At 35.1% G+C, this 18579-nt stretch overlaps 1 protein-coding gene and 1 non-coding gene across 2 annotated transcripts in view; both read left to right on the top strand.

Moving 5' to 3' along the window:
- The first annotated feature begins 320 nt into the window (after nucleotides 1-320).
- uimc1 (ubiquitin interaction motif containing 1) overlaps nucleotides 321-18579 on the top strand; it is a 37310-nt gene continuing 19051 nt past the window's right edge. The window contains exons 1-7 of the mRNA XM_056446459.1: nucleotides 321-639; nucleotides 3013-3085; nucleotides 3177-3301; nucleotides 6552-6806; nucleotides 9441-9941; nucleotides 14576-14639; nucleotides 17603-17694. Of these exons, the coding sequence (XP_056302434.1) occupies nucleotides 532-639; nucleotides 3013-3085; nucleotides 3177-3301; nucleotides 6552-6806; nucleotides 9441-9941; nucleotides 14576-14639; nucleotides 17603-17694 (1218 nt within the window). The 5' untranslated portion in view covers nucleotides 321-531. The remainder of the gene's footprint in view (nucleotides 640-3012; nucleotides 3086-3176; nucleotides 3302-6551; nucleotides 6807-9440; nucleotides 9942-14575; nucleotides 14640-17602; nucleotides 17695-18579) is intronic.
- Nucleotides 17141-17270, top strand: LOC130215318 (small Cajal body-specific RNA 14). The gene has a single exon (XR_008835702.1). It is a non-coding gene; the product is annotated as a small Cajal body-specific RNA 14 (non-coding RNA).

Raw genomic sequence — 18579 nt, 5'->3', positions numbered from 1 at the left:
GTAGGACAATTTCCAACCAAAAAAAGACCCAAAATGATCTGTTTAATGATTTGATTATGTGTGTAATGTTCTTTAATATTAATTACATTAATTTTCTGTAGTTGACATCGCATCCTTATTCAGATTAAAGCATGTTTGAACGTCTAAAACCTATTTTTTTCATAAAATTGTTTCGACGTCCTGGCGTGAATGAATGAATCATGGAATCGTATTTGAACCGGTTCATTGAAAACAAGCCGGTTCAATCAAATGACTCGGAACTTCTTATGATTTTGCGCGCGCTGTCGGCTATGACGTAACACTTTTCCTTGTCCCTCGTGTCACGTGACCTGACAACCGCTTGCGAAAATATCTCCGAATCGAAATCCTTATTTCTGAAGCCTTTTACTGCACGAACCAACACCGAAATGCCGAATATGAACATTAAATGTGTTTTGTAAAAGTTCATGGGCGGTTAAGCTGAGGCAGAGTCTCGGAGAGCGCGTCTAGGAGTGTGCAAAGAGAGAGAATTAATGTTGTTGAAGGCGCAGGATGCCCCGCCGGAAGCGCACAGGGGATGAAGGCGGAAGAAGAGCCAAAGTCAGCCGAGTGGAGCTCAATGAGGAGCCCCTGGTTATTTCTGATTCTGATCATGAAGAGGTGAGTTACTATACACGCAGCAGACTTGGTGTCTGTTTGAGTTCGTTTATAGCTTTCTGGGTGGGTAAATTGGGATAAACAATAAGCACTCCTAAAGATTTACCATGGTAAAAGTTGTTTCTGCTAAATTTCATAGTCATAATCACATATAAAGCATTGAGAATGTTATGCTAATTACTCTCCAGTATCGTCACCACACACAATTGCACAATTATTAAACAGGTTTTTTAAACATTTGCCCTTTTGTCATTGTTTTGCTAAACATAGTCACGCCCCCAAACTCATGCTATTGGTTGAGTGATTTAACCTTGTAATCGGCAAGATTTCAGAAAGTGTGTATCATTCATTCATTTATTCATTTTCTTTTCAGCTTAGTCCCTTTATTAATCTGGGTTTGCCACAGTGGAATTAACCGCCAATTTATCCAGCATATGTTTTACACAGCAGATGCCCTTCCAGCTGCAACCCATCACTGGGAAACACATACACACTCATTCACACACAAACACTACGGACAATTTTAGCGTAGCCAATTCACCTGTACCCCATGTCTTTGGACTTGTGGGGGAAACCGGAGCACCCGGAGGAAACCCACGCAAACTCATTTCTAATAACTGATTTATTTTATCTTTGCCATGATGACAGTAAATAATATTTTACTAGATATTTTTCTCTATACAGCTTAAAGTGACATTTAAAGGCGTAACTAGGTTAATTAGGTTAACTAGGCAGGTTAGGGTAATTAGGCAAGTTCATGTATAATGATGTTTTGTTCTGTAGACAGTTTTTTTCTATGAGAGCGTGTCTTACCGTTTTTTCTATCAGAAAAAAATTAGCTTTAAGGGGCTAATATTTTTGACCTTAACTGCTTTTATTCTAGCCGAAACAAAACAAATAAGGCTTTCTCCAGAAAAAAAATATTGTCAGACATACATAATTTCCTTGCTCTGTTAAACATCATTTGGGAAATATTTAAAAAAGAAAAAAATTCAAAGCGGGGCTAATAATTCTGACTTCAACTGGATATAACTTTGACTATACATTTTTTTTTTACAAACTTTATTGTAAATAAATCATATAAACATTAGCATATTACTGAAATGAATATAAAACAACAAATATATATATATATATATATATATATGAAGAGGTCAGATGCAAAAGCTACTAAACGCCACTTCTGCGAGAAATGAGCTAATGACATTGAGCGAATGCTTTAGGTACATAGTACATGTCCAACAAATATTTTTGCTTCAAATCATCTAAATCGCAGCGTCAGCGCATTCAGAAATAACAATATGTCTTTGGACTTGTGGGGGAAACCAGAGCACCCGGAGGAAACCCACGCGAACGCGGCGAGAACATGCAAACTCCACACTGAAATGGCAACTGACCCAGCCGAGGCTCGAACCTTTTTTTTAATTATTTTTTTTTTAGTAACTGTTTCTTTTTCAACAATGTAAAATTTAACATTTCATCTCAATGTCAAAAAATGCTTCTAAATCATCACATTTACATGCACACATCTTTTCAGTTTCAGGTTCGGTTTCAATTTTGTGTTTCTTTCTGGTCTTTCACGGAGCAATCCGGCGGAATGACAAAGAAAGCTGAACCTGCATGGTCCTCGTGCGTGCCTTCAATATGTTGATTGGCTCACCTTATTGAGCCAAGTTAAAGTTCAACTTTGTAAATAAAAACCTTTTTTAAAATAAAAAGTCTTAAAATGTAAACAACTTATAAAAAACATCACATAATGTAAATAAGTTATCATTTAATAAGATATAAAAATAACTCAGTTTTGACAAAAATCAGATAGAACTTAATAATTCTAAGGTAACGATACATTTCTTGGTAATTTAAATTAATCTCTAATTTCTATTTTACAGATACACAAATTTAGGTCACTTAACCTTAATCTCAGTTAATATAGTTGATGATTGAACACAGACTTGAATTCTAAAACACAAGCCTTAAAGTCTCAGAGTCTATATATTTATATTTTTAGTAGTGGGCAAAGATTAATTGATTAATAAATAAAATAAGAAAATAAATCTGATCTAAATATATACAACAAACCCTTTTAATATGAAACCAAGAAATAAGATCCACATACTTTTTTTGCGACCTACATTTTCACTAAAACGCATAAATAAGTTAAATATGACATTTAACCTTTTAAAAATCATATCTAATTTATGAATCCATTTGTTTGTGGTTTTAATTGTATATTTATTAATGACTGACATGCTGACATGGCATTGAATAAAAAAAAAAAAGATATATAACTCTTCACTATGACGATTTTAGGCTAAATTGTGCTTTGCTGAGGGGAAAGTAATGACAACTAACTTTTATTTTGTTTCTTGTTATTAGGAAGAATGTACCAATAACTGCTCATCTCGTTCAGCGCGGTGGAAGCGAAGAGAAAATAAGTCTCATTTACGAGGTACAGCCAGTTACTAATAAATCATTAATTTTGCATGAAATCGGAACGTGTGTTTCATTCAGACGTTTTCCGGTTCTGTTTGTGTGTTCAGACATGACAGAAGAGGAGATGCTGGCTCTGGCCATGAGACTGAGCGCTCAAGAAGCAAACTCTGCAGCCCAGAGAGAAGAGCTGGAAGACAGCGACATACAGAAAGCCATCGCCGAGAGTCTGAATGTTGGTGAAACTTTTTCAGAAAAGACTGGAATGCACTACATGACCTAAAATCAGAACAGATTCCACCTATTTTTAAACACTACATACCACACAGTATCTGTACAGAGAATAACTGGGCATTATTCACTAAAAAACTGACAGTCGTAAAAGAAGATCAATTATTTACTTTACATTATACTTTAAACCAATAGATGGTCAGTTTACTGATGCACATGGCCATCCTGCCAATGCCGTTGTGATGGAGATATTGCATGTTTAATACACGACCAAACATGTTGTTCTGCCTATTTATGCTGTTTAAGCAACGAGAATAACATTTGGAAGCTACTAAATCATGTAGTGAAGACTTATTGTGCGTTCACAGAAAGCGGCGAGAGCGTCAAAGGTCGCTCTGGCCGCCCTAGCGACACTGCTGTCTGCCTTCAGCTCCGGCATCAAAATCCACTGCATCGATCTCGTATTTAAAGGGACCGTTGCAGTATATCATATTAGTTACATTGCCGCATAAAACATGCTTTCTAGCGTGAAGACATACATAATTTCCTTGCTCTGTTAAACATCATCTAATAATTCTGACTTCAACTGGATATAACTTTGACTATACATTTTTTTTACAAACTTTATTGTAAATAAATCATATAAACATTAGCATATTACTGAAATGAATATAAAACAACAAATATATATATATATGAAGAGGTCAGATGCTAAAGCTGCTAAACGCCACTTCTGCCAGAAATGAGCTAATGACATTGAGCGAATACTTTAGGCACGTAGTACATGTCCAACAAATATTTTTGCTTTAAATCATCTAAATCGCAGCGTCAGTGCATTCAGAAATAACAGTTTGTATACAAAAGCCTCTAAACGCCACTTGCCTTTGACAGCAAAAGCTCCTATATCCCGAGAACCAATCAGAAGGCACAAATCGAATCGTATGTTCTCAATGTAGCAGTGCGCTGGCACGCCGGCTTTTATGAGGAGACTATTTTATTCCGCTTTCGATTTAGATTTAAAAAGACGGAGTTTGATAAACTGGATGAGCCTGTCCGACTGTGAGTGAATGGCAAATAAAAACATCCCTTACCTCAAAACTCTGTGCATTATAAGAAAAAGAAAACACAATGTACAGTCGGAAGTGTAGCATACATTCATAACGTTTTTTGCGAAGCGACTTCACTTTGAAAGAGTCTGATTTACTATACATTTAAAAGACAAGTGCGTTTCACGAAAGACAAAGTTAAGATGCTGTTCTTTTATCCTACATGGATGCTGAGGATAAACAAGAGACGAAAAAGAGACCAAGACCTTAAATATGGTGAGAATATATGGTGAATGACAGCTTCTAAAAGTGTTTAAGAGACTTGCCCTTTTTGACCAGGAGGCCTACCTTGTGTTTTATTTGTTAATTAAGGGTGCTTTCACACCTAGACTTTCGTTTTGGAACTTGTCTCGTTTCCCAAGTTAGCGCGGTTCGTTTGGCATACGTGAATCCAGCAATCGTGCTCTGATCCGTGCCGATTAATCCATCAATCGGTCTGAGATCGCCTGAATGAGGTGGTCTCGGCTTAATTGAAACGAACTCTGGAGCAGATTGATTGTAGTGAGAAAGCAAAGCGATCCGAGCCTGGCCATATCACAGTGTATTATGGACATGTAGTAGGCATATATATGGCTATATGAAAAGAGAATTATGAGTAGGGCGAGATGTCATTCCCACCGGTAAATGTGCATTTCATGTCAAATACGAAAGTGAAAGCATGCTGAACTATTAACAAGAGCTGTTTTTTCCGTTAGGAAAACTGACTGAACTGCAGTCTTGGTTTATCTGTCATTTCTCTCTATAATTTAAAGGCTATAATGCATAATTCTAATCAAGAGCTCTGTAAGAGAAAGTCTTACCTCGGATTTATACTTGTCACCATTAAAAATTAAAGCGCAGCTTATAATGTCTTGTTGCTCATTGCCATAAATTAAAATAAGGACGCATGACAGCTGAGCGGGACTCTGCAAAATAAACAGTGAAACTCTGACCAGTGTGAGGAGAGTTAACTCGAACGTGACTTGTTTTAGCTCTTTTGGTCCGTTTAGAAACTTTGCAGTGTGATAGCGAACCAAGTACAAAGTGCAACATTGTAACAATTTTAATCCCTGTTTCGAACAAAACAGGTATGAACGCACCCTAAAGCTGTTTTTTTAAAGATAAATATAATGTATAAAACTATACGTTATTTATATTACTACTTTACCTATACATCTGGTAAGCTTTTATGTTAATGGACAATGCACAGATATTGATGTTTCACAATATTTTTACACTACATTATTTGAATCTAACAAGCTTACAATGTTTGCAATGTTTACACTGTTCTACTTGCATTAAATCTAAATCCCAAATATCAGAAATGACAACAGATTGTTAAGATTTAATTAATGTCAATTTTAATGTTATTAATTAATGCACTTACTTGACAGATTTCATTCATTCATTTTCCTTTAGTCTCTGGTTTATGGTATATGTTGCCTCAGAGGTTACCACAGCGGAATGAACAGTCTCTTACTTGACAGATATATGTATTTTTAATTTAAGGTGGTCTGTGTAATAGGTTTTATGTTTGGTAAAATAATTTCTAAATGCATCTTTAGTGATCATTGCTAATGGCAATGCTTTGTCCCAATAGGTGGATTTAGAGGTTTTTGCAAAAAAAGCACAAGTGGATTTAGCTGGTTTTGACGCAAAAGAAAATGTACCATGTTAAAAACCAAAGAATTATCTAAAGTGACATTTAACAAAAAACATTTATTTACTAGCTTATAACCTTTTCATTATCTATAAAATGAAACTTCTAAACCTAATTATAGGAGCCTGATAGAAAATGCTCATTTACAAGAAAAGAGGTCTGATGGATTTTGTGTGGAACGCAGCATTGTTTTACAGTTGTAGGAAGTGTCGCGATTGGGCAGTTCTAATGTGGTCATTAAAGTTCAGCTGGTCATCAACAGCTGAACCATTCCTGATAGTCCTGGAAGGAGGGTATGGAATCAAAGTCTAAAGCTAAATCACACATTATATATTCATCATTTGCAGTATTTCATCTTCAGCTGGCTAAAATTGGCAGACTGGCAATGACTAGCTAGCATCGCATCATCCAGGCTATGATAATTCATGTTATGTATTCCAGCCTTTCATAAGTTTGACCAATTTAAGAACAGAATGTCATTAATTAAACCTGTTGCGTGTGCTTTGCAGGAGAGCGTTGTAAAACCATCTGACAGTCTGGAGAATGAAGCAGGCAGCTCTTCTGATCAACCACTAGAGAATGAAGCAGAAACATCAACAAATCTGAGACGAAAACTGTGCTACCCCAGCCAAGATCAGACACACAATGAGATAGAAAGGGAAACTAGTCCACTTCCAGAAATGCCAGATCTATCACAGACGACCTCCTCAAATATTTCATCCATGAGTCCAGCTCACATATCCAGGCCTCCAGCTGACACTCAGGTTAGTTGTTATGAAATGTCCTTATGTTATATTAGATTACATTATATTTTCTTTTTAAATTACTGTGAAAATACTGAACTATATACAATTTGTAGCAATTAAGTATAACTGTAAGAATATCCACCTTCAGATCATGGTTAACATTTTATTGGTTGTGAAGTATTTAATATATTTTTATGAAGTAAAATAACCTAACATTTGATATTGTGACACTGTCCAAACAACATCATCGCAGCGCAGACACAGCTCTGTGACACACAATAAAATGAGCACAATAAAATGAGCTCACCATCCTCAAAGATGATGTGCAAGGTTTCTATATTAGAAACATTTCTGTAACATTGTGGCTAGAAATACAGTACAACCTACTATTAAAATTATCACTTCAGGTACTGATTATGTGCTTTATTCAGTGTTAAATATTAACAGTGAGAGTTTGAATACCATTTATGTGACATATATTACCATTCTAAAAACTCCAACCAATAGTTTACCTCAGATCTTGAAAATAATACTAATACTAGGCATGGGACGATAACCGTTTTCAAGGTAAACCATTGTTTGGAAAAATCAAGGTTTTAAAACTGCCAACATTTTCTTCTATACAGCTCCTTGGGTATATGTAAGATTTTTTCATTTATATATTTTCTTTATGTTTTTTTTAGGACAACAGTATCTCCAGCAGAAAATATATCCATAGATGCCATTTTAAATGATAGAGAAATCACTGTTTTAGAAATGAAGACAGCAGAAGTTAATGATTCATTTGAATTTATTTAGCCTGACATGTTTACTGTTCCAAAATATTTTAAATGTTTCTCAAATTAAAATATATTGCGTTCAAATTGGATTTTTTTTTTGTTTTTTTTTTTGTTTTATATATATATATATATATATATATATATATATATATATATATATATATATATATATATATATATATATATATATATATATATATATATATATATATATATATATATATATATATATATATATATATACACATTTATACATTTACACTTACATGTTGGCTTCCCTGTAAAATATAATGATGATGGAAAAAGTTGTGGTGGGACCTACCTAAATGCTTTTATAGGGTTTTACAATAATTAAATGTGTTTTCTGTCACTGTTTGTTCAGCTTGCATTAATGCATTTAGTGTAAAGTTGCACAATAAAACATAAAAAAAACGTGATCTCAATTCAAACCAGCGCAACATCAATGATAAATGATGATGTTTCAATCTGCGTTTGAATTTTTTAGTAAGTTACAAACAAATAAATAACACAGAAGTAGTCGGAGAACAGGTTATAGTTCAGATAAACACTGAACTTCATGGTAAAGATTAAAACACTATTTAATGGAACTTGACGCTGGTGTTGTAGCAATTACATTGTGTGGAACCAACAGGTGGAGACAAACAACCATCAAAATTATGTCACTGAATATGTTTTCAAACATGATACACCTATAATTAAAACATGAAGTTTAAGTGTGAATTGTTGAATCATTAATTGAAAATAAATAGGATATGTTGTACAAGATGTTACATTTCTATATTTAGCATTATCAATAACAGTAGCAAAGATGATTTTTTTTATTGAACGAATTGAAATTTCGAATTGATCTTTCTTGATTTTTTTTTCTATTAAAATTACAGGTTTTATGTTCCATTTGTTAAAACTAATGTTTTTTGCAGTAATATTTTTGTATAAATAGAAAGCAAATGACTTCTGTCTCCTCCATTTTTTGCTGATCCGAAAAATGGTCCGATCTGTGACCCAAAAACCGCAGTGTAATCTGAACTGCAGATTTCTGATCTGATACACCACTAAAACATAGATATAACATATAGACGTTAGGTCTGTGACACAGTGCGAACCAACAACATCAATCACTCAAAATGTATTTCTAATAATGCTAATGTGGTTTAATATTTGTTAATTACATTATAAACCTGTCCATTTGATTATTCTGTGCTTCTGAATGTCTGGTATTTAAATGGTTGTGTCGTGTCGCAGTACTGTGGACAGAGACATTTCTTGTCACTGGTACACAAATTGCTTGATATTAATACACTTCATAGTGGGCCTTGACTCCCTGATTAGCCACTTTTCAACTATTAGGCTGAACTGTTCTAGGAATGCTGGACTGGTATAGCATATGTGCGCATGATGTCACCACTTTGTTGCCTAGCAGCCAATGACACCAAAACCGACTAGGTCTTATTTGTTTATTTATTTTTAGTTGTATTTTTTGTTGTTGTTGTTATTCAACGAAATACAGTAAATATCAGAGAAAATTCCCTAAAACGGAATATCTCATCATCATCCATGTTGCTGTGTAAATTACACTTCTGTTACCAAGGCAATGAATGGCGCATTTGTATTGTATTCCAGTTTCGTTATCAGTGCTGCAGTGGAAAATGAAACCACTTTCATGCTGACTGTCTCAGATCGGCACAATATGAAGCAGTTGAGCAAACAGAACCGTTCGACCTGATGGTGGAAAAGTGGCTGTTGATTGATTACCAATGGTTTAACTCTTAGGTCAAGTGTAAAGGCATACAGGGATAATTATAAAAGAATTTACATTTTCCTTTGTTTTTCTCATAATTTTGCATCTCCTCAGGACAAACAGACAGCCATCAGCGACACTCCAGAATTTGAGATCTTCAAATCTCTCTCAGAGTCCCAGTTGTCCCCTGTCTTGACCAGACAAAGCTCCTCCAATCGGCGACCTGTAGTCTGTGTGGAGAAACTGAGTCAGGAGCTCATCTCAGTGAGCGCAGATTCAGTAAACGTCCACACACAGAACAGCATTGTCACTCCCTCCCGTGCCAATGGATCTCAGTTTCCCGAGCAGGTAGATTCACCCTTACCCAAATGCCCGGTCTTCACTCAGAATGACTTAAGACGAGGAATCAATTTAGTAGAGGGCAAAGCTGATGATAAAAGTTTCAATGGGAAAGAAGATGAAACTCAAATACCCGATGAAGATACGCATTTACCAACAGAGTCAAGCCAAGGTTTGAGCACAGAGTCAGATACGTGCCTTTCGCCATCGAGGAAATCCCAGCTGTCAAGCCCAAAATGTGTGCCTAAAATGAAGGAAGATGCCACTTTAACAGGTGTAAGTAGGACATCCTCAAACAACAGATGTTTTACTGGTTTCTAGGGATGCCAGTATTTGATAAGCTGATATTTTGGCTCAAGTATGTGTTTATAACCTATATAAGATATATTTGCAATGCAAAGTAATGTAATGTGAAAAAGTCTATATATTTTATTGTCTTGTTATGAGTAAATAATGGCATTGTGTTTATGTGGGCATTGCTCTTTTTTTATTTTATTATTATTATTATTATTATTATTATTATTAATTGTTAACAAAACATACAGGCTGAAAAATCTATATAATGAAATATATCAATTCAAATACCCCCACCCCCCTCCCTTACAGTCTCTTGAAACTGGGGGATTCAATGAATGGAAGTTAACAGAAAAACAAAAACAAAATACAGTATCAGTTATACAAACTAAAGCAATCATTCTTTTGTGATTTTGTCAGCAGCTGAAGTCCAAATCTTTAATGCACTCATTTGTACCAAGTTCACTCGAGCTGGGGATAATTCCAACATTATAATGTCCTGAAGTTGTACCAACCACTTGTACATGTCCAAATTATGTGGAGGCAGCCATTGTTGGGCTAGTAGTTTTTTTGCAGAAGTTAAGCCAGCCAGCCAAACAGCTTTTTGTAGCTTGGTGAGGTTCAACGTAGAATCATCGCTCAGTAATAGAATGGAAGTATCCACTGGTACAGGATATTCAATAATTTTAGATAAGATAACACAGACTTCATTCCAAAACTTTTGTATTTTTCCACATTCCCACATCATATGGAAAAAAGATCCAAGTTCCTGGTCAGGACATTTATCACAGAAAGGGCTAAAGGAGGCATTGATACATTGAGAAATAAAGGTACGCGAGCTGTCACTGGGGTGGTACCTTTATAAAGGTAAGAATTTATACCTTAAAGGTCCATATCAATACCTCAAACTACATATTAGTACCTAAAAAGTACAAAAGTGTTCCTCTTAAAATTTTTAGGTACCAATATGGACCCTTTAAGTACAATTGTGTACATTTTGAAAAGGGACCACCCCAGTGACAGCTCGTGTACCTTTATTTCCGAGAGTGTACGATGTATTTTGAGTGGGGTCCAGTAGGTTCTATGACAAAAGTTATAGTGAATGAGTTGGTGATTGGGATTTTTAGATGAAGTTAAAATGTTCTGCCGGACTCTTTCCCTAAAACCCTCTTCTAGTTGACAGTCAGTTTCCTAACTTCGCTGTTTAGCTAAATGCTTCGCTGTACCCTCTAAAGCCTTTCTGTACATCCATGAGGTAAAATAATTAGTAGAGGACAGATCAAACCAAGCAATGATTAATCACAGATATAAAAAGAGAGAAGGTTCCATTTCATACCGCTCACAAAGTTCTTGAAAACTTAATATGCCATCAGAACCAGAAATATCTTTTCGTGTATAAATGCCTTTCTCCAAACATTTCCTTGAAAGAAATGGTGCACCCCCAGATCGAATATCATTATTATTCCAAATAGGTGGATGGATGTGCCATTTATGTGAATGATGAATGTATTTTTCCATTAATCTAAAATTTACCATCGTATTGCCAATAATTGGACCAAAAGCTTGCATACACTGTTTGGTGGGCATTGCTCTTTGATAACCATGTATAGTTTTTGGTGTCTAAACCGAAGTTTTTGAAATAAGTCAGTCAACACCAAGTGTAAGACTTGAAGCTTACACTGCTATTCTTAACCAATAATCGGAAACAGAAACAGTTGAAGGATGTTTTGTGTTTAAATCCATTATTTGTCTGACTCCATTGTAATTAATCTGACTCCATTTAAGTTGTTATCATCATTGATAAAGAGAGAATCTTAACGCCTTAAAGCAGGCAAAGTTGTTTATTAAGTTACATGTTTAAATATACAGACAGTAGAATGAAACAAACTAACACACTGTATAAAGAAATTAGCTGTAACATATGCACTGCAGAGCAACAAAGACAGTGATACTGCCTTTGTTTGCATATGAGGCTATGCACCGGTGTGCGGGAGATGCAGAGTAAAAGCCATTCTCCCAGATCAACAGTTACCTTTCCTTGTTATGCCATGAGCAAAGCATTGTCAAACATGAGTGAAAACCCACCCCCTAAACCTGCTGGACATGAAAGCAAAGTTGAGAAGATAAAGTGGGGGGAGAAGTACATTAACATGCTCTCCTCAGGCCATGTGTCAACAATAGTAAACCGATTGTATATTGAAATACATTAGTATTTCTGTTGATTTCATCACTATTAGTCACAAACTGTCAAATGACACCAAACATGGCAAAGTTATATAAAGAAAGATCACAGGCAGATGAATTGTGTATAGTGAAAAGCACATGGTTGCTGTTAGCACATGGCAGAGATGTGTATTGGACCTGTGATGAACTCTACCACGCCAGGAGGACTCATCCCATGTTTGGAATGTCTCAGTAGTCCTTCATTAGCATAGAAGGAATAGCATATAATATTTTCTCAGCTTACACAAAGCATGAATGACACAACTGAGATTTCCATTCCCTCCGTCTATACTTTTAATTATAATTTTTTTGCAAATTAGGAATGCACCAATACAGAATTATTGACCGATAGCCGGTATCTGGAGGCGATAATATAAATATAAGGTTTTTATATTAGAAACTTTTTCTTTTATCTTTTATCTAGAACATTTTATCTTCCAATACTTTATAGCTCTATTAAAGCTTGGCGACAGATTCCTAGGTTTTTGGGGGAGAGGGGAAGCTATTTTTATTTTAAAACCAATTTATTTGAATCTGGACTTTGTCCCTGGCAGGGATCACCTCTCTTCAAAACATGGCACATAAAAAGAAAGTTTTAATTAATCTCTGAACTTGTATTAATCAATTATAATTTTCTATGGCCAACTCTCTATTATATAAAAAAAATATACTGCCTGACAAAAAAAAAAACATAAATAAATCAATATGTCACTGAACCTTAACAAAATCAAAGGGCTGTATTTTAACGATCTAGGCACAAAGTCTAAAGCGCAGGGCACAAAAGCATTAAGGGCGTGTCCGAATCCACTTTTGCTATTTTAAGGATGGAAAAAATAGGCTCTGCGCTGCGGTGCATGGTCCAACAGGGTTGTGCTTATTCTCTTAATGAGTTATGAGTGGGTTTTGAGAATAAACCTATCAGAGTTTCAACTCCCATTCCCTTTAAGAGTCAGTTGCGTCACACCATGGCGCATTTGCTATTTACATGGTGGATTTTGTAAGTGTAAAAACTGAACGCTTCACTAGCGGAAAAAAAGGTTTTAACAGACCATCTGCAGCGCAAGGATAAAGAATGAGCCTCCAATCAATCTCTGCTTTCACTTTCTCGTTCTCTCTTTCGTGGGTAAGGAAACGGTGTTGTAGGCTACGTACTTATTAAGTATTAAAAAAATTTAAGGCCCTTAAAAGTTATTAAAAAGTCTTAATCACGTTTTTACGAGGTCTTAAATTTTGTTCAAGCGTTGTCCAAAGTGTTTGACTCCAAAGCAGCATAAATATATTTATCTTCCTCCTATTTTAATCCTCCTTTCTTCACCTTTGCCAATTGGTGAAGTTTTTTCCTCGCTGCTGACGCCACTAGCTTGCATGGTTCGGGATCTGTGGAGCTGTGGATCAATGGATTTGCTCTTCAGTGTTTGAACCCTCAGTAGTGATTATTAAACCACACTGAACTGAACGTAAACTTTGAAAAATGAACTACACTGTTTCAATTTACTATGATCTTTTATGTGAAGCTGCTTTGACACAATCTACATTGTAAAAGCGCTATACAAATAAAGGTGAATTGAATATATTAATAACGGCGTGCTCGATCCACGCGATTGGTTCGGGCCAGGGCACGTCCGGCCAAGCTCCTTTGTCTGGGTCATGTCATGTAATTTGCGACAAACCCGGGAAGGTGATGTGACGCTCTCCACATGTAGCGAAACCATATAGAGAAACAGAAAGCAAAATTGGGAAATGTAAGTTTGCGTACTTCTGGTTGGAGAAAGACTAGTTTAAACAGTGACTAAAGCCTGTCGCTGAAAACAACCACGTAATGTATTATTTCAAGCTTTGTTTCTTCCGAGCTAATCTGAGTTCTGTTGCATGGTTGTTTTTCATTGATTTCTTTAACTACAACTGTTTATTAAGGTAAAGGTTTAATACTGATTAGAACTTTAAGTGGCGATGAGCTCTTTAAATATTCTGAGAAGGTCTTTAAAAAGTCTTAAAAAGGAATTAAAATTACCTTTAGGATTCCTGCATATACCCTGACCTGGAAAGGTATATCAGCATAATTTTTTCATATGAGCCCAATGCTAATGTCTACATTTCATGCCATTCACAGCCAATTTATCAGACTTTCAGATATCATTGTGCATCCTTACCAGCTACCTTTTTTGTGTTTGAAATAAATATTTTTTCTTTACTTCTGATAAGTTAGAAATATTTCAATTTCATGTTCTTTTATACTTTCTATTCATTAAACAGTAATGGAAAGGCATATGTCACGTTTTCCACACCACAACTGTATATTTTCATAAAGCATATTGGTGCATAGTAGATCTCCAGAGGCCAGTTTGAGCCCCTTACTGACATTTCTAACTATTATTGTGTGATCATTTTAACAGAGAACCCTTGACCAAAAGCCAGTGGAGGATCAGACCACTCTGAGAGAGAAAGAATCTGTCACTGGTATGGTATTTCTTACACATCTTGCTCTGCTGTGCCATTGCTGACGTTGTTTGCACTATTTACTCTGTAAATAGCCATACACTTTAAAAAGAATCCATTAATTAACAGTTTCTTGTTAGAACAAGATTTATGGGTGTTTTTCTTTTTTAATTTTGTTGCACTTTAAATAAATTGCATTATGGGACCTTGATCTCTGCTCTGAAAAAATTATAAATGAATATTTAACTCTGCAGTGTTACAAAGTGACTTTAATTGACTTTTTAAGTGTATACTGTAAAAGAAGAAATATACAAAAGAAAAAAGATAAGACAAAATGTTATTACAACAAATGCTTTTGTTACTTTATCTTAATTTAATAAGTTAATCCTTTTTCAATAAAATGTATATATTATTTATATATTGTTTTAAACTACTAAAAATCTCAATAAAGGTCAGTTTGTTAAACCATTCCACATCCAAAGCTGTCAGAGCAGAGATCAAAACCATAAACCGCTAATTCACAAATTTAGAATTTGTTTTATGTAGGAAAGAAGCAAGAGTTTACAGTGTTTAGCTTACAAAACACAAATGACTTTGCATGCTTCACGTCTTCATGTAATGAAAGTGATTTATTGCTTTGTCAAATGAAACGTGTAGGGATGGTTTACAGTTTAACCCAAAGAATGACCAGTCTATCAGATGAAGAAGAGCTGGAGTCAGAGTTTCAAATAAATAAACGAAGTTTACTGAAGATAGTTTGCAGTTTCATCAGCAGAAGCTAGCTTCAACACTCGCAATGAGTTCCTAGGCCGCTCTGCTTACCATCACAAATCAGTGACAATTATACTCTCACATAAGGTCATTAACTGCGTCACACATATAGGTGTTCTAAAATGATTGGTTAAAACACAGATAGACTAGGAAAATTTCCATATGGAGTGCATGCGTACAATTCTGAACAATATCTTAAGCATATAAACGTCAGACATCCACTAGACTGTTTAGAGCTGACTCCAGACCTGTAAAACGGATCCACAATCAAATAGAACACACACACTTAAAGTATAATCTGTCTCTTATCCAAGGCTGAGGGTCTCTCAGCCGTTTTTATCAACACTGGTTAAAAACCGGTATCATCTACATTCAGGCAGTTATAATATCCTTACTACACAAACTATATTTTGAATAAAAAGTAGAATCACTTTAAAAGAATTAACCTTAAAAATAGCTAAATCTCTTTAGACATTTTAGATAGTATTAACTTCTAGAAATAACAATTGAGACAGTTGCTTCCAGTCCTTAGCCCTCAGTTCCACTCGAGGTCTCCGTGACTTCTGACCTACTTTGGTGGCTCCTGAAAATCATACACAGAGATAGGCAAATGCACTGAATTCTTACATAGAGCAGTGTGTTAACTTATTCATTAGTTAAAATCATTTCAAAGTTAAATACTCATTTAAGCAATCAAATAATCATATTTAATAAAGATAATGAGAAACAGGATGATGCAAAAAGAATAAATGATCCATGCTGAGATTGATTGGAAGGTATAAATCCGAATCCTTCAAATGCTTGGGGCTCTATTTTAACGATCTAGGCGCAAAGTCTAAAGCTCATGGCGCAAAAGTATTAAGGGCATGTCCGAATCCACTTTTGCTATTTTAAGGACGGAAAAATACTCTGCACCACAGTGCATGGTCTAACAGGGTTGATTTTATTCTCTCAATGAGTTATGTCAGAGTTTCATCTCCCATTCCCTTTAAAAGTCAGTTGCGTCGCACCATGGCGCATTTGCTATTTTGATGTTGGACTTTGCAGTGGAAAAACTGAACGATTCAATAGCGAGTAGACAGTTAAACAGCATCTGCAGCAAGAGAATAATTACCCTCATCCAATTGGCCTTTACTTTCTCTTTCTCTCTTTCATGTATAAGGACACGTGTTGTACGCACTCCACTGAAGACATCCATTAGTCTACATAATTAATTTTGTTTGTTAAGCCCAAAGATTTGTTTCAAAACTATTTCTAAATTCAGTTCTGATTTCCAGCAAACGAATAAAGGAACAATAATTATAAAGAGTGGTCAATTATTTGATTAGTTATATCCAAATACACGTTATGCCCCATATGGTCCAAAACCTGACAGGTGGACAAATCTAAGCTTGATTTTAATAAAACAAAAATAAATATGCATGTAATTAATAATACAAAATAACATTATACAAAAGCAAGTTGTCATGAATAAACTGAAAAAAAGCCCCCGAGATGAAGACATTGAGGCAGTGGTTTTTATATTTATGTAGAAAGTAATCAGTTTCTGATAGGGATATAATGAAAAATTGCACTACAAACCAGTGTGATCTTTAAAAATGTATTAAAATAGTGTGGTAAGTTTTGCCAGTTTGTAACAAAACAATCTGTTCAGTACCTGCTCTTAGTTGAGAAATAAGATTGATTAAATCAAGACAATTGGATGTAGATTTCTGGTGATATAAAATCAGTTATTTTTACAAGTTACATGTGTGGTTAACCAACATTTGCTGCAAGACTGAGCAGTGTTTTGCAGTATTCGATACCACACAGAGCAAGTTTGGTTCCTGCCGACAGGGCCTGTCAAGATATCGGGTTCTCTGTGCGATGGTTCCATACATATTTATCCAGAATAATTGTGCAGCCTTTAAAAAAAGTTAAAGTCAAAGGTTTGGGCTCATTGTTTATTTATTTTGTATTTTTAAAGACATGAATGCACTTTAAAACAGATTACATTTACAAATGAAATAAAAAATTAATAATGTTACAAAAGGTTTCTGTTTCAAATAAATGCTGTTCTTTTAAACTTTTTGACAAATCCAACAAAACAAAAGTGTTAGAGACATGAAATCTTACAGACCAGACACTTTTGAATGGAATGGTAGCGCAGTAAAGTGAATTTCAACAGAATGTGCAGATTAGTCTTTACAATGTCATCTTGTTTTAAACTGCAGAGTCTGCTTTAAAGACACAGTCTTGGGAGGGATTTACTAGTCACATGGTCTTGCTTTTACCAGATGATGATGAAGATGATGGCAGTGAAGAGGTAAGCAGTTTTTTAAACGATTATATATGTTATTTAGTATTTTTGTGGGGTGACGCAGTGGGTAGCTAAATTCCTCTGGGTGCCTCAGTTACCCCCACAAGTCCATAGACATGAGGTATAGGTGAATTGGGTAAGCTAAATTGTCCATAGTGTATGTGTGTGTGTATGGATGTTTCCCTGTGATGGGTTGCAGCTGGAAGGGCATCCGCTGCGTAAAACATGCTGAATAAATTGACAGTTCATTCCGCTGTGGCGACCCCAGATTAATAAAGGGACTAAGCCAAAAAGAAAATGAATGAATGAATGAATGAATGAATATATAGAGTATTTTTGTATATTTTTTTTTTCTCCCAAAAAAACATTTTGATAAGTTGTCAAGCCATAATACCCTCAAGTGCTACTGTAATTTTAAATCCTCTCAGGTTAATTTTCATTCTATAAAAAATAAACATGGTGCTACCCTGATTAATGTTGGAGAGACAGTAACATGAGCAAGTATATCGTCATGATCAGTTTTTTGGTTATTGCCATAACCAGTGTTTCTATACATTTTAATTAGATCAAGATTATGTATATATTCTGAAAATGTGTTCAAAATAAAAGTAAAATTTTACAGCTATTGAAAAAAAATTGTAAAATACTTTTAAATTTTCAGTTTCTCTGAATTGCCTTCTGTATGTCTTTCAGTTAGACAAATACAGGGGTCGGACAATGAAACGGAAAAGCATGGTTTTAGACCACAATCATTAATTAGTATAGTTTACATTTTTTTGCTGCCAATACAGCATCAATTCATTTTGGGAATGACAGATACAAGTCCTGCACAGTGGCCAGAGGGATTTTGAGCCATTTATCTTGCAGAATAGAGGCCAGGTCACTATGTGA

Source organism: Danio aesculapii, chromosome 21, assembly GCF_903798145.1.
Source record: "Danio aesculapii chromosome 21, fDanAes4.1, whole genome shotgun sequence".
NCBI lineage: Eukaryota > Metazoa > Chordata > Actinopteri > Cypriniformes > Danionidae > Danio > Danio aesculapii.
This window is presented reverse-complemented; position numbering and strand designations above follow the sequence as displayed.